General features: G+C 35.0%; 1 protein-coding gene across 21 annotated transcripts in view; it reads right to left on the reverse strand.

Annotated features, from left to right (window-relative positions):
• The window catches only part of ARHGEF9 (Cdc42 guanine nucleotide exchange factor 9), a 167,241-nt gene that overhangs the window by 43,146 nt on the left and 106,600 nt on the right, over nucleotides 1–17,495 (reverse strand). For all 21 annotated transcript variants that reach the window (XM_057301172.2, XM_057301173.2, XM_008970030.3 and 18 more), the window contains one exon: nucleotides 275–507. In XM_057301172.2, coding sequence (XP_057157155.1) covers nucleotides 275–507 — 233 coding nt within the window. The remainder of the gene's footprint in view (nucleotides 1–274; nucleotides 508–17,495) is intronic.

Below are 17,495 nucleotides of genomic sequence, written 5' to 3' on the forward strand. Positions count from 1 at the left end.
ATCTTATATGCTTTAGTGGTTCTGGAGCCCTAGGCAGATTTCAGATTTTAACCCAAATATAGTGGCAAAGGACCCTCCTTTTGTGTGAGTAACAAAGCCAGTGATAGCTCTGCCTTCTGTACCCTGTTGGATATGAGGCAATCAAGAATGTATCATCCTGTTTTGTAGATAAGTTAACAGAAGCTCAGAAAGGGCAAAAGGACATGTATTCTCAATGAGAACCAACAGATAGAGGAAGTTCCCTCATTCACTCCTGACTCCCTCAATCCCTTACCTGTGGTCTTGGGCAGTATACTTTAGGAGCTCAGCCAACTGTAAGGGATACTTGCAGATCTTCTGCACTGGAGTCAAAAGGAAACCATCGATAGCAATGTCAATCATCTGCTGCAAGAGGCGACAGGCCTCAAAGAAGTGCTGGTAGCGGCTGTCCTTCATCAGTTTGGAGAGCTCCATGCAAGCATCCAGGTGGTTGTTACAATACTCAGAGTATATCCAGAATCCATCTTGCTGTGGGAAAAGAAAAAAAGGAAAGGAAAAGTCTACCGAGGACCCCAAAAGAAGTCTTGAAGTAATGGAAAGACAGATCATATTCTTAGGCAGAAATATTAAAATGATAATGAGTCAATTATTCTTAAATTGATTCATAATTTAATAATAAATATCAAAACAAATTATTCAGTAACAAGACAAACTGACTGTAAATTTCTTATAGAAAAATGAGTACATAGGAATAGTAGGGACATTCTGTAAAAGAAGGGTAATGAAGGAACACTGGCCCTAATAAGAGTAAAACACAGCATGGAAATAAAACTCTGGGACTGGATCACAAAAAGCAAGAGATCAGTGACTCTACTTCTGGCAATGACAGACTAAGTTGTTGCAGGCAAACCCTGCCACTGAGAGTAGCTGGAAAAGCTAAAAATATAAATAAATATCTGTTTGAAGGAATCACACAATCCAGAGCCTGATATTATCTCCATAAAATGTCCCTAAGGAAACACAATGTGATGAAGTGTTTAGAGGTAAGGAATCTAAGATGTATGCAAGTTAAAACACTAATGGCTGAGAAAAAAATGTATGAGTGTGTGTATATGTATGTATGGACATATAAATATGTACATAAAGAGAGGGGAAGAGGAGAGAGTCAGGAGAGAGAGGGAGAGCATACTCAAATGATAAGACAAAATGGTAAAATGTTAACAACAGGGGAATCTGGGTATTTTTTGTATGGTTCTTATTTTTCAAACTTTCCATAAGTTTGAAATTAATTCCAAGTAAAGTTTTAAAAAAACTCTATAATTTTTATTATACATTGACAAGTACTTAATAAAAGATAACCTGATACATTAGAATAGAAAATATTTATAAAACCCAAGAGAAACAATAGGCAATAGAAACTGATCGACAAAAAATCAAGATAGAGTTGTTATATAAGGGTTGAAAAACAAGCAAAATAGCACATAAAAAGAATAATATACCATGATCAGGACAGACTTATCCCAATGCAATTTACCACATTGACAGATTAAAGGAGAAAAATTACATGATCGTTTCAATAATGCTGAATAAGCATTTGAGAAAATAAATTTATGACAAAGACATCAGCAAACTAGAAATAGAAAGAAACTACCACAATGTAATAAAGGGTACCCATGAAAAACGTTAAGCTAATTACTTGGTAAAATATTGAATGCTTGCCCCTAAGATCAAAACAAGACAAAGATGCCTGTTCTCACCATTTCTAGTTAACACTGTACTGTATATCCTGGCCAGTGAAATAAGATAAAAAAGGAAATAGACAGAATATAGACTGAAAAAAGAAGAAATTAAACTCTTTTTTTCAGAGATGACATAATTGTATATGCATAAAATCCTAAGAAATCTACAAAAAAAATACTGGAACCAATTAGTGAATTTGGTTATGTGTCAGGACACAAAGTCAATGTACAAAAATCAACCGTATTGCTGTGTAATAGTCATAGACTATAGGAAATTGACATTTTAAAATACCATTTACAATGGCAGCCGAAAAAATTTTAAATACTTAGAAATCAACTTTTAGGAGAGGATGTCAGTAAGATGGCAGAGTAGGAAATATCGCCTTCCTTTCTTCAGCAAACAACAACAATTTGGTAGCTATCCATGAACAAAAATAATTCTGGAAAAGCTTGGGGGTCCACTTAAGAAGCCACAGCAATATAGTGAAAGAAAAAGTCAGAAAACAAATACACAAAACAAGTAGGAAAAACAGTTTCATTTTGCTTGCATCACCCCGTCCCCATAGCTGGTACTGCTCATTATGAAACGGCAACTCCTTGGATCTTTTGTCCTACATACAGGGAGGAGACAGGAGTGTACAACCAGCTTCCCCAGCTTTATGGGACACTGCCCTAATGACCAGCTTCAGTTTCATCCCACCCAGATCTCTGAGAAGACAGATATAGCCTAGATGTCTGGAAACAGCAGAGAGCAAAGAATAGGGATTGGTTATATCAGTATCAGCAAAGTAGCAGGAGTCGCAGTGATCTGCTGTGGCCTCTTTGGCACAGGGCCCCAGTAGGCCTCTCTGTCAAGGACCTCAATAGCCCTCATAGCCACTGGGTACCTCCTGTAGATTTTACCTCTCAAGATTCTTCAGTGTTCACAGTCACAGACCCCAGAAGCTTTTTCAGCTTTTGCTGCTGAGAAAACCAACTGCTAGTATAGTATCAGCAGACGCCCTGCAGCTTATACTGCTAAGGGTCCATGGGTTGTTTTTTCTTCCTTCTGAGTTTTAGGAGAAAAAACAAACAAACGACAACAACAACAACAACAACAACAACAAACATGCCTGAGCCATGTCCCTTCTTCTTCTCTACTTCCTGGAGCCACCCAGAGCTGCCCAACTGCTGCTGTGGTTACTATAGCCCAGTGGGAAGGGGTGATGCAGGCCAATAGCTTTCACATTCTCCAGATCCCTGATCCACCAGAGCTTTCCCTCCCCCATGCCCAGAGCTGCCTGAGCTACTCCTACCACAGGTGCCTTGGCAAAGGGACTCAGCACAGGAGCCTTTGCATTCTCTAGGTACTTAAGCAAGTACTGCCTCCTTGGATGCTCTGGCCCAGTGACCCAGCACAGCTACCATGCATGTACCTGCAAACAGCCCTAGGGTCCCAAACTAGGGATTCTAGTCTCACTACCACATGTTACCAAAGCTGACCCACGCAGACAGGCTATCACACAAATTCTTCTAAAGCACACATGGAATACTGTCCAGAATAGACCACATGCTATACCACAAAATAAGTCTTAGCAAATTTAAGAAGATCAACATCATATCAAGTATCTTTTCTGGTCATGATGATATAAAACTACAAGTCAGTAACAGGAAGAAAACTAGAACATTCTTAAATCAGTAGAAATTAAACAACATATCCCTGAATAACAAATGGGTCAAAGAAAAAATCAAAAGGGAAATTTAAAAATATCTTGAGACAAATGAAATTGAAAGCACAACATACCAAATCCTTTGGGATGCAGCAAAAAAAGTTCTAAGAGGGGCGTTGATAGCATTAAAAAAAATCTGAAATAAACAATCTGATATTCCACCTCAAGGAACTAGAAAAAGAAGAACAAAGTAAACTCAAAGATAGCAGAAGGAAAAAAATAAAAGATCAAAGCAGATATAAATCAGAGAACAGAAAAACTTAGGGAAAAAAATCAACAAAACTAAGACTTGGTTTTTAGAGAAAAAGAATATAGGTAAATAAAATTAGAAATGAACATGAAGATATTACAAAAGATGTCTCAGAGATGAAAAGGATTACAAGGGACTATTATGAACAATTATATGACAACAACTTGGAAACACCAGAGGAAATGAATATATTCCTAGAAATATAAAACCTACCAAGATTGGATCAAGAAGAAATAGAGAGCCTGAACATGAACAAATAAAGAGATTGAAGTAGTCATTTAAAATCTCCTAACAACAAAAAATCCTAGGACCAGATGGCTTCACAGCTGAATTCTACCAAATACTCAGATAAGAATTAGTAGCAATCCCTCTTAAACTCTTCAATAAATAAATAAATAAATAAACAAATAAAAGAACTAAAGGGAATATTCCCAAATGATTCTAAAGTCAGACAGAAATACAAGAAAAGGGCCAGGCACTGTGGCTCATGCCTATAATCCCAGCACTTTGGGAGGCCGAGGTGGGCAGATCACAAGGTCAGGAGATCGAGACCATCCTGGCTAACACGGTGAAACCCCGTCTCTAATAAAAATACAAAAAAATTAGCCAGGCGTGGTGGCGGGCGCCTGTAGTCCCAGCTACTTGGGAGGCTGAGGCAGGAGAATGGCGTGAACCCAGGAGGTGGAGCTTGCAGTGAGCCGACATTGTGCCACTGCACTCCAGCCTGGGTGACAGAGCGAGACTCTGTCAAAAAAAAAAAAAAAAAAAAAAAAAAGAAGAAAAGAAAACTACAAGCCAGTATCACTAATGATCATAGGTATAAAGATTCTCAATAAAATAGTAGCTAACCCAATTCAGTAACATATCAAAAAGATCATACATCATGACCAAGTGGGATTTATCCCTGGGATGCAAGTATGGCTTAACAAATCCAAATCAATTATTATGATACATTACATTAGCAAAAGGAATAATTTAAAAACCACACAGTTATTTCAATAGATGTGGAAAAAGCTTTCACAAAGTTCAACATCCTTTCAGGATAAAATGTCTTCACAAATTAGGTATTAATATTAAAAATTTCCTCAGCATAAGAAAGGCCATTTATGAGATGCCCACAGGTAACATCATAATCAATGGTGAAAAATGGAAAGCTTTTCCTCTAAGATCTGGTATAAGGCAAGGATGCCCACCCTTGCCAATTTTATTCAAAATAGTACTAGAAATACTAACCATGGCAATCAGATAAGAAAAATAAATAAAAGGCATCCAAATTGGATCAGAAGTAAACTAGCCCTATTTGGAGATAAGATGATTATATATGTAGAAAGCCCAAAAGACTCCCTCCAAAAATTAAAAAGAAAAATACCTGTTAGAAAAAGTGAATTCAGTAAAGATGCAGGATACAAAAAAAAATCAGTATACAAAAATCAGTTGCACTCTTTATACCTATAATGATGTATCAAAAAAAGAAATTTTAAAAAATCATATTTATGATACCATCAAAAAGAATGAAATACTTAAGGAATACATTTATTCAAGAAGGTGAAAGATCTGTGCACAGAAAACCAAAACACCCTGATGAAAGAAACTGAAGAAGACACAAAGAAATAGAAAGATTTCCCATGTGCAAGGATTGGAAGAACCAATATTGTTAAAATGTCCCTACTACTCAAAGTGATATAGAGATTCAACACAACCCCTATCTAAATTCCAATGGCATTTTTCATGGAAATAGACAAAAACATATATAAAATTTCTATGGAACCAAAATAGACCCTTGATAGCCAAAGCAACTCTGAGAAATAAAAATAAATTTGGAGGCATCACACTCTTTGATTTCAAACAATATTAGAAAACTATGGAAATCAAAACAGTATGGTACTAGCATAAAAACAGATATACCAATGTAATAGAACAGAGAGTCCAGAAATAAACCCAAATGTAATAGAATAGAGAGTCCAGAAATAAACCGAAGCAAATATAGTGAACTAATTTTTGACAAGAGCACCAACAGGACACAATGGGGAACGTATAGTCTCTTCAATAAATGTTGTTGGAAAAACTGGATATCTATATGCAAAAGAACAAAATTGGGCCCATATTTTAGACCATACACAAAAATCAACTCAAAATGCATAAGAGACTGAAACATAAGAGCTGAAATAATAAAACTACTAAAAGCACTACTGCTGTGCTTTTTTATATGACACCAAAAGCACAGGCAACAAAAGCAAAAAGAAACAAGTGGGACTGCATCAAATTAAAAAGCTGCTATGCAGAAAAAAAAAATCAACAACATGCAAAGGTAGCCTATAGACTGAGTGAAAATATTTGCAAACTGTAAAGTGGTTAATATTCAAAATATATATAAAGTGGTTAATATATATAAAATATATAAAGTGGTTAATATTCAAAATATATAAGGAACTCACATCACTTCACAGCAAAAACAAACAAACAAACAAACAAACTAATTAAGAAATGAGCAAAGAATTTGAATAGACATTCCTCCAAAAAAGACATAAAAATAGCCAACAGGTATACGATGATGCTCAACATCATTAATCATCAGGAAAATGCATATCAAAACCACAATGAGAAATAACCTAGCATCTATTAGGATGGGTATTATCAAAAAGATAAGACATAACAAGTGTTGACAAGGGTTTAGAGAAAAGGAGACCCTTGTACACTGTTAGTAGGAATATATATTGGTACAGCAGCCACTGTGGAAAATAATACCTTTAAGATGTTCCCAAAGAAATCAAAAATAGAATTATCAAATTATCCAGTAATCCCTCTTTTGAGTATATGCCCAAAGGAAATGCACTCACCACCTTGTAAAGATATCTGCACTCCCATGTTCATTGCAGTATTATTAACAATAGCCAAGATGTGGAAGCAAACAAAGTGTCCATTAATGGATAAATGGGTAAAGAAACTGTCGGGTGTATATGTATATGTAATATGTTGCCTATATTTTAATACATTACCTCTATTTTTAATTTATTTATATATATATTACATATACATACAGAGACACAGAATAGAATATTATTCAGACTTTAAAAAGAAGGAGGGAAGGAGATTATGTCATTTGTCACAACATGGAGGAACCTAGAGGACATTATGCTACATGAAATAATCCAGTCACAGAAAGAAAACTACTGCATGATTTCACTTATATGTGGAATCAAAAGGAAAAAAAAAATGAATACATAGAAACAGATTAGGATGGTGGTGACCAGAGGTGAGGGGGTGGGAGAAAATGGGAAGATATAAGTCAAAGGGCACAAAGTTGTAGTTATGCAGGAAAAGTCTAGAGATCTAACCTACAGCATGGGGACTAGAGTCAACATTATTGTATTATACACTGGAAATTTGCTAAGAGAGTAGATTTTAGATACTATTACCACAAAAAAGTAACTATGTGAGATGATATGTTAATCTGTTTGACTGTAGTCATCACTTCATCATTTATATCAAAACATCACATTGTACATCTTAAATTTATACCTTAAATATTTTTTAAAACAATCAAATTTTAAAAGGTCAAAATCATACAATGAAAACTAAAAAACAATCCTGGGAGAAATCACAAAAAAATCGAAATAAACAGTTAAATGTTCATGGATCTGAAGACTCATCATATCAATGTTCCCAAAAGTGATCCACAGATTTAATGCAATCCCAACCAAAACACTGATAGGGTTTTTGTTTGCTTGTTTTTGGTAAAATTTGGCAAGATTATTCTTAAATTTATATAGAAATACAAATAACCTAAAATAGCTAAAATTGTTTTGAAAAAGAACTAAGTTGGAGGAGTTATGCTATCTGATTTAAAGACTTGCTATGAACCTATATTAATCAAGAAAGTGGGTTACTATTACAAGAATAGTCATATAGATCACTAGAACAGAAGAGTATACCTAAAAATAGATCTGCACATATATGCTTAATTGATTTTTGACAAAGGTGCCCAGGCAATTCAATAGGGGAATCAGTATTTTTTAACAAATATCCATACAGAAACCAATTAACCTTGATCTGTATTTTGTGCCATATATAAAAATTACCACAAAAGGGATCATAGGCCTAAATGTAAAAAATAAAACTATATAACTTCTATTTTTAAAAAAGTAGAAAACCGTTATGATTTTGAGATAGGCAAAGAAAGTAGGAAACAAAAAGTATGACCCATAAAATAAAATAAAGCGATAAACTGGATTTCAATAAAATTAAGATACTCTTAAAACTAAAAATCGAATTACCATTCAATCCAGCAATCCCATTACTGTGTATTGACTTAAAGAAAATAAATCATTATATCGAAGGAATACTGGCACTTGCATATTTACCGCAGCAACATTCATAATAGCAAAGATAAGGAATCAATCTAAGTGTCCATCAACAAATGAATGGATAAAGAAAATATGGTACTTCTACACAATGGAATAGTATTCAGCCATAAAAAGAATGAAATTATGTCATTTGCATCAACGTAGATGAAACTAGAGGTCATTGTCTTAAGTGAAATAAGCCAGGCACAAAAAGACAAATATCACATGTTCTCATTTATTTGGGGGTGCTAAAAAATTTGAACACATGGAGGTAGAGGGTGGAAAAATAACAGAGACGGAAGTGTGAGCAGGTGAGAAGGGAGAACATGAAGATAAGTGGGTTAAAGGGTACAAACATAAGATAGAAGGAATACATTCAATGTTCAATAGCAGAGTAGGATGACTATACTTAAAAAAATGCATTGTACCCTAAAACCCGACTTGATCACTATGCATTATACATATGTTAAAAATTTCCCACATACTCCATAAATATGCACAACTTAGAAAAGACACAGTTAAGAAAATGAAAGGCTAAGCCACAGACTGGGATATAATGTCTGCAAATAACTTATCTGACAAAGGACTTGTTAACAAAATATATAATTCTCATAACTGAGAATGTCACCAAAATAGCACAGTATATGTAGCTTTACTCTCCTCCACAGAAAACCAAAAAGAACTAGCCACTGCCCAGATTATCAAAAGGAATATTCCAGAACTCAATGACTGAAGTTGTGACAATCCCAGAGGCCACAGAGAACTGAAAAACTGCAAGCAAAAGGTAAAATAGCTCCTTCCCCAAGCTGCCAGGCACTGTGTAGAAAGGCACCCTCAAAATCAAGGTTCCTATAATACTGGAAAAAATAAAAGTGGACAGCTAGCTTCCCCACCATCTTAGATTCCTTTCCAGAAAAATTATTCCTGCCTCAACCTGTAAGAAGCCTCTTGAATGCCTGCAGAGTAAAAAATCTCAAAGGCAGCTAGAGTTAGAGGGTGGGGGTGGGGTTAGCAACACCCAGTGCATGAAACTCCAGCTTCCCTTCATCTGACCTCAAAAAAGACACCAAATCAGAAAGGCTGTTTAACAGCATCACGTTGCAGGAAGCACACTTCATCAGTCCTCTGGGAACAAACCTCCATCCAGCTTTCCCACAGAGCTGGGGTATCTTTGGGATTCCTCCCGATCCAGGATGAGTAGCACTCTGAACTTGAGAAAGACTATGTCAAATCTGGGTTCAGGGTGCCATCTAGTGTTGAAAAGGAGGCAGTGATCTCAGGCTAAGGGAACTAAATAGTCACTCTGCACAAAACCTCTAGACAGACATACTTCTGAAAGACCAAACCAAGCCAGACAGTGAAGACTGGAATAAAGAACTAATCCTTCAATGCAAATGCACAGACATATATCCATAGAAAGAGCAAACAGGAAACCATGACATTCCCAAATAGACAAAATAAGGAGCCAGTGACTGACCCTAATGAGATGATGTTGTGTGAGCTCTCAGATCAAGAATGCAGAATAGCAATTTTCAGGAAACTCAGAAAATGCCAATGTAACACAGAAAAGCAATTCAGAAATGTATTACAGAAATTTAACAATGAAATTGAAATTTTAAAAAATTAAACAGAAATCCTAGAGCTAAGAAATACAATAGTCAAACTGAAAAATACATGGGATGGTCTCAACAACAGAATTGATCAAGCAGAAGAAAGAACCGGTGAGCCCTAAGACTATTTGAAAATACACAATAAGAAGAGAAAAAATAATGAGAAAAATGAAGAACGCCAACAAGATATAGGGGATAGCCTCAAAAGAGCAAGTCAAAGGGTCATTGGCTTTAAAGAGGATGTTGAGAAAGAACAAAAGGTAGAAAGCTTATTCAAAGCAATAATAACAGAGACTTTTCCAAACCTAGAGAAAGATATAAATATCCAGGTACAGGGTTAAAGACAACCAAACATGTTCAATCTAAATAAGATTACCCTAAGGCATATAATAATCAAACTCTCAAAGGTAACAGACAAAGAGGGAAATCTTAAAAGCAGCAAGAGAAAAGAAGCAAATAACATATAAAGGAGTTTCAATTCCTGTGGTAACAGAGTTTTCAGTGTAAGTCCTACAGGGCAGGAGGGAGGGGGGCAACATATTCAAAGTACTGAATGAAAAAAACAAAAAAACAAACAAAAAAAACCTCCCATACTGTGCCCAGCAGAGCCACCCTTCAAACAGGAAGGAGAGATACAGACTTTCCCAGACAGAAGCTGAGGGAATTCATCAACAGAAGATTTGTCTTACATGAACTGCTGAAGCCAGTTGTTCAATCTTAAAAGAACACTAATATGTATCAAGAAAACACCTGAAGTTATAAAATAAACTGGTAAACGTATATAGACAAATTCAGAATAAACTATGCAGACAAATACTGAATTGTAGTGTGTAAACCGTTCACAACTTTAGTATGAAGACTGAAAAAAATCTATCAAAAATAATGACAATTTATTAAGGTCAGCCTGGCCAACATGGTGAAACTCCATCTGTACTAAAAAATACAAAAATTAGCTGAGTGTGATGGCACGTGCCTATAATCCCACCTACTCAGGAGGCTGAGATAGGAGAATCGCTTGAACTCAGGAGGCAGAGGTTGCAGTGAGCCGAGATCGTGCCACTGCACTCCAGCCTGGGAGACAGAGCAAGACTCCATCTCAAAAACAAAACAAAACAAAAAGGCAATTTATTAAGGGATAGGCAATATAAAAAGATGTAAACTGAGAAAACAAAAAGTTAAAATGGGGAAGTAATGGACTTAAATTTTAGAGATTTTAGTTTTTAATTTTTCTTTTGATCAAAGTTAAGTTGTCATCAGTTTATAATAAGATGTTCTAAGCCCCACAGTAACATCAAAGCAAAAACCTGTAAAAGATACACTAACAAAAGCAAATAATTAATACATGCCACCAGAGAAAAATCACTAAACAACAAAGGAAGATAGTAGTAAAATAATGGAAGAGAGGAGTTACAAAACAATCAGAAAATAATAACAAAATGGCAGTAGTAAGTCCTTACCTTTCAAAAATAACATTGAATGTAAATGGGACTAAATTCTCCAATTAAAAGAGAGTGGCTGAATGGATTAAAAAAAACAGCATCCAACTATATGCTGCCTACAAGAAGTTCACTTCTTTAAGTGAATTTCTAGTGAATAAGACACATAGAGACTAAAAGTGAAGGGACGGAAAAAGATACTGCGTATAAATAGAAACCACAAAAGAGCAGCAGTGGCTACACATATATCATACGAAACAGACTTCAGGTCAAAAACTGTAAGAAAAGACAAAGAATGTCATTATATAATAATAAATGGGTCAATTCAGCTAGAGGATATAACAATTATAAATTCACATGCACCCAACACTGGAGCACCCAAATATACACAACAAATATTAGTAGATTTAAACAGAGAGACAGACTACAACACCATAATAATAGGGAACTTCAACACTCACTTTCAGCAATGAACAGATTATCCAGACAAGATATCAACAAAGAAATACTGGATTTCAGTTGTACTATAGACCAAATGTACGTAACTGAAAATAACAGAACATATCATCCAACTGCTGGAGACTACACATTTTCCTCATCAGCATATAGAATATTCTTGAAAACAGGCCATATGTTAGGCCATAAACAAATCTCAACAAATTTTAAAAAGTCAAATTAATATCAAGTGTCTTTTCTGACCACAATGAAACAACACTAGAAATCAGTAAGAAGAGCACTTAAGAAACTGTACAAATACACCGAAATTAAATACATTGCTCCTGAATGATCAGTGGGTAAATAACAAAATTCTTTTAAAAAATAGAAATTTCTCAAAACAAATGAAAATGAAAACACAAGATACTAAAGCCTATGAAATAAAGCAAAAGCAGTACAAAGAGGAAAATTTATGGCAATAAAAGCTTTCATCAAAAAAGAAAAAGAAAGTCTTCAAATAAATAATCTAGCAAGTCACTTCAAAGAATTAGGAAGGCAAGAACAAACCAAACCCAAAGCTAGTAGAAGGAAATAAATAACAAACACCAGAGCAGAAATAAATGAAATTAAGGCTGAAAAATACAAAAGATCAATGAAATGAAAAGTTGTTTTTTTGAAAAGATATTCAAAATCAACAAATCTTTACCTAGACTAAGAAAAAAAGAATACTCAAATAAATGAAATCAGAGGTGAAAAGGGAGAATATAACTGATACCACAAAAATACAAAGGATCATTACAGAGAATATGAACAACTACAGGCAAACAAATTGGAAAACCTAGAAGAAATGGATAAATTCCTGGATACATATGACGTACCAAGATTGAACCATGAATAAATAGAAAACCTGAACAAACCAATAACAAGTAACAAGATCAAAACAGTAATAAAAAGTGTCTCATCAAAGAAAAGCCAAGGACCTTACGGTTTCACTGCTGAATTCCACCAAACATTTAAAAAAGAACTGATAACAATTCTATGCAAATTATTTCAAAAAAGTAAAGAGGAGGAATACTTCAAACTCATTCTATGAGGCCAGCATTACCCTGGTACCCAAACCAGACAAAAACACATCAAAAAAAGAAAACTACAGGCCAATATTACTGGCAAACATAGACGTAAAAATTCCAAACAAAATACTAGCAAACTGAATTAAACAACACATTAAAAAGATCACTCACGATGATCAAGTGGGTCTCATCCCAGGGACAAAAGTTTGGTTCAACATATGCAAATAAATAAAAGTGATACATTACATTAACAGAACCAAGGACAAAACCCGTATGATCACTTCAATAGATGCTGAAAAAGCATTTCATAAAATTCAAGATCCCTCCATGAGAAAAAGACAACAAACTGGGTACAGAAGGAACATGCATCAAAATAATAAAAGCCATATATCACAAACCCACAGCTATCATCATACTGAACAGGAAAAAAATCAAAAGCCTTTCCTCCAAGATCTAGACCAAGACAAGAATGCCCACTTTTACCACTTATGTTCAGTGTAGTACTGCATGTTCTAGCCAGAGCAATTTAGGCAAGAGAATGAAATAAAGGGTATCCATATTGAAAAGGAAGAAATCAAATTATCCTTGTTAGCAGATGATATAATCTTATATTTAGAAAAACCTAAAGACTACATACACACACGAAATGCTGGAAATGATCAACAAATTCAGTAAAGTTGCAGGATACAAAATCAACATACAAAAAGCAGGTGCACTTCTGTTTGCCAATAGTGAACAATCTGAAAAAGAAACCAAAAAAGCAATCCCATTTAAAACAGGATTTAAAAAAAAATAGGAATAAATTTAACCACAGAAGTGAAAGATCTCTAAAATAAAAATAAAAAGCACTGCTGAAAAAAATTGACAACTACACACAAAAAGGGAAAGATATCCCATATTGATGGATGGGAAGAATTAATATTGTTAAAATGTACTGCCTAAAGCAACCTATAGATTAAATGCAATTAATTAATATTAAATTAATATTGTTAAATTAATATTGCTAAAATATACTACCAAAAGCAATCTACAGATTAAATGCAATCTCTATCAAAATACCAATGACATTCACCACAGAAATGGGAAAAAAATCCTAAGGTTCATATGGACCCACAAAAGACCCAGAATAGCCAAAGCAATCCCGAGCAAAAAGAACAAAGCTGGAGGCATCACACTACCTAACTTCAAAATACACTATAAAGCTATAGTAACCAAAAAAGCATGGTACTGAAGTAAAAACAGACACATAGACCAATTGAACAGAATAGAGAATCCCAAAATATACCCATGCATTTACAGCCAATTCATTTTCAGTAAAGACACCAAGAACACATATTGGAGAAAGGACAGCCTCTTCAACTTATGTTCTTGGACAAACTGGATGTCCATATGCAAAAGAATAAAACTAGACCCCTATCTCTCACCATATGAAAAAATAAAATCAAAATAGATGAATGACTTAAACGTAAGACTTGAAACTATAAAACTACTAGAATAAAACACTGGAAAAATGCCTCAGGTCATTGATATGCACAAAGACTCTATTGAGTAATACCTCTAAAGCACAGATAACAAAAGCAGAAATACCCAAATGGGATTATATCAAGCTAAAAAGCTTCTGCACAGCAAAGGAAACAATCAACAGAGTGAAGCAACAACATACAGAATGAGAGAAAATATCTGCAAACTATCCATCTGACAAAACATTAATAGCCAAAATATGTAAGTGACTCAAACAACTCAATAGCAAAAAAACACAAATAATCTGATTTAAAAGTGGGCAAATGCTCTGAACAGTCATTTCTTAAAAGAAGACATACAAATGGCCAATAGGCATATGAAAAATGCCCAACATCATTAATCATCAGGGAAATGCAAATCAAAATCACAAGGACATATCATCTCACCGCAGTTAGAATGGTTATTATCAAAAAGACAAAAAATAACAAATGCTGAAGAGGATGCAGAGAACAGAGAACTCTCATACACTGCTGATCGGAATGTAAATTAGTACAGCCATTATGGAAAATGGTATGGAAAACTAAACACAGAAGTACCATATGATCCAGCAATCCCACTGCTGGGTATATATTGTATATAGCCAAAAGAAGAAAAATCAATATGTCAGAAGAGATATTTGCACTCCCTTGTTTATCACAGCACTATTCAAAATAGCCAAGATATGGAATCAACCTAAGTGCCCACTGATGGATCAATGGATGAAGAACATGTTGCTATATATACACAATGGAATATTATTGAGCTATAAAAAGAAAATCCTGTCATTTGCAGCAACATGGGTGGAACTGGAAGACATTATGTCAACTGAAATAAGCCAGGCACAGAAAGACAAATATCATATGTTTTCACTCATATGTGAGTAGGGGCTATCAAAGTTGATCTCATGGAGGTGGAGAGTATAGTAGTAGTTACCAGAAGTTAGGAAGGTTGTGGGGAGAGAAGGATGAAGAGAGGTTGGTTAATGGGTATAAAACTACAGTTATATAGAAGAATTAAGTTCTAGTGTTTGATATCACAGCAGTTAACAATAATTAATGGCATATTTCAAAATAGTTATAAAAACAATTGTAGTTAACAATAATTAATTGCTTGTTTCAAAATAGCTAGAAGATTTGGAATGCCCCCAACACAAATAAATGATAAATGTTTGAGATGATGGCTATCCCAATTACCCTGATTTAATCATTACACATTGTATTCATGTATCAAAACACCACATGTAGTCCCAGCAATTTGGGAGGCCAAGGTGGATGGATCACGAGGTCAGGAGTTCCAGACGAGCCTAGCTAATATGGTGAAACCCCGTCTCTACTAAAAAAATGCAAAAATTAGCTGGGCGTGGTAGCACATGCCTGTAATCCCAGCTACTCAGGAGGTTGAGGCAGGAGAATTGCTGGAACCCGGGAGTCAGAAGTTGCAGTGAGCTGAGATAGCACCACTGCACTCCAGCCTGCGTCACAGAGTGAGATTCCATCTCAAAAAAAAAAAAAAACACGTGTACCCCATAAATAAGTAAATTACATATTAATTTTTAATAAAAAAGAACTCTCAAAACTAAACAATAAAAAAACAAACAATACACTTAAAACGGGAAAAATACATGAATAGACACTTCACCAGTTTTCATATAGATGGCAAATAAACACATGAAAAAAATGCTCAACATCACTATCCATTGGAAATGTAAATTAAAATTACAATGAGATACCACTACACACCTACATGTTAGAATGGCGAAAATTAAAAAAAAAAATAGGGACTGGCCAGGCACGATGGCTCACGCTTATAATCCCAGTCAGCACTTTGGGAGGCCGAGGTGGGAAGATCACTTGAGGTAAGGGGTTTGAGACCAGCCTGGCCAACATGGTGAAACCCCATCTCTACTAAAAAGACAAAAATTAGCTGGGTGTAATGGCACATGCCTGTAATCCCAGCTACTTGGGACAGTGAGGCAGGAGAATTGCTTGAACCTGGGAGGCAGAGGTTGCTACAAGCCAAGATTGCACCACTGCACTCCAGCCTGGGTAACGAAGCAAGACTCTGTCTCCAAAAAAAAAAAAAAATACTGATAATATCAAGTGTTGATGACCATGTGGAGTAACTTCAACTCTTACGTATTAGTAGTGAAAATGCAAAATGGTATAGAAACTTTGGAAAACAGTTTGGCATTATCTAATAAGCTAAAAAATCTACCATGCCACCTAGCAACCCTAACCCTGGAAGCCCTTAACCAAGAAAAATGAAAACATATATTCTCAAAAAATATTGTACTAGAATGTTCATAGCAGCTTTATGCATTAGAGTTCAAAACTGGAAACAACTCAAATATCCATTAATTTGTGAATAGGTGGTATATCCATGCAATGGAGTGCTACTAAGCAATAAAAAAGGATAAACAAAAGATATATGCAACAACATGGATGGATATCAAAGGCACTATGTTAAATGAAAGAAGCTAAACATAAAAGATTATATACTGTATGATTTCACATATATGACATTCTAGAAAAAGCAAAATTTCAAATAAAAAGGAGATCAATGTTTGCCAGTAGCCAGGAGTAGGGGCACAGATTGTTTGCAATGTCTAGATAAGAGGACTTTGTGGAGTTATAGAAATGTCCTATATTTTGATTATTATGGTGGTTACACAACTATATACATTTGTTAAAACTCCTTAAAGTATACACTTAAAATCACTTAAAATGAATGAATCTTATTGTATGTAAATTATATCTACGTAAAGCTGATAAAAATGAAATTCTAGAACTAATAAAAGGGTAAACAATTAATTTTAAAAGCAAAAATAATACATTAAAAGAGATAACACACAGTGTTTAAGTGGGGTCTATCCCAGTAATACAATGTTCATTTCACATATGAAAATCATTCAATCCAAATTCACTGCATTAACAGATTAAAGGTAAAAGTATGTTATCATTTCAAAACATAAGTGATTCTTTTTTTTCCCCAGGGGACATTTGTCAATGTCTGGAGACATTTTTGGTTGTCACAACTGGGTAGAGCAAGGCATTGCTACAGACATCTAGTGGCTAGAGACCAGGAATGCTGTTAAACATCCTACAATGTACAGGGCAGCCCCCAGTTGAGAACCACTATTCTATATTCTACTTTCCCCATTCAATACTATGTTTCTGATATATGTTGCTATAAGGTACATACATCTAGTCTTCGGTTTGTTGCTACATAATACCTCACAATAAGCAAACCCCATCCACTTATATATCTCCCTGGTGATAAATACCTAGGTTGCTTCTAATGGTATTCCAACACATACGACACTGCCATGCAATCAACAACAGCCTTGTATGTGCTCCCTTGTGGACTTCCGTGAGAGTTTCTCTGGAATATACATTCAAGAATGGAACCAGAAGGTCATACACAT

Source organism: Pan paniscus, chromosome X, assembly GCF_029289425.2.
Source record: "Pan paniscus chromosome X, NHGRI_mPanPan1-v2.0_pri, whole genome shotgun sequence".
NCBI classification, from domain to species: domain Eukaryota; kingdom Metazoa; phylum Chordata; class Mammalia; order Primates; family Hominidae; genus Pan; species Pan paniscus.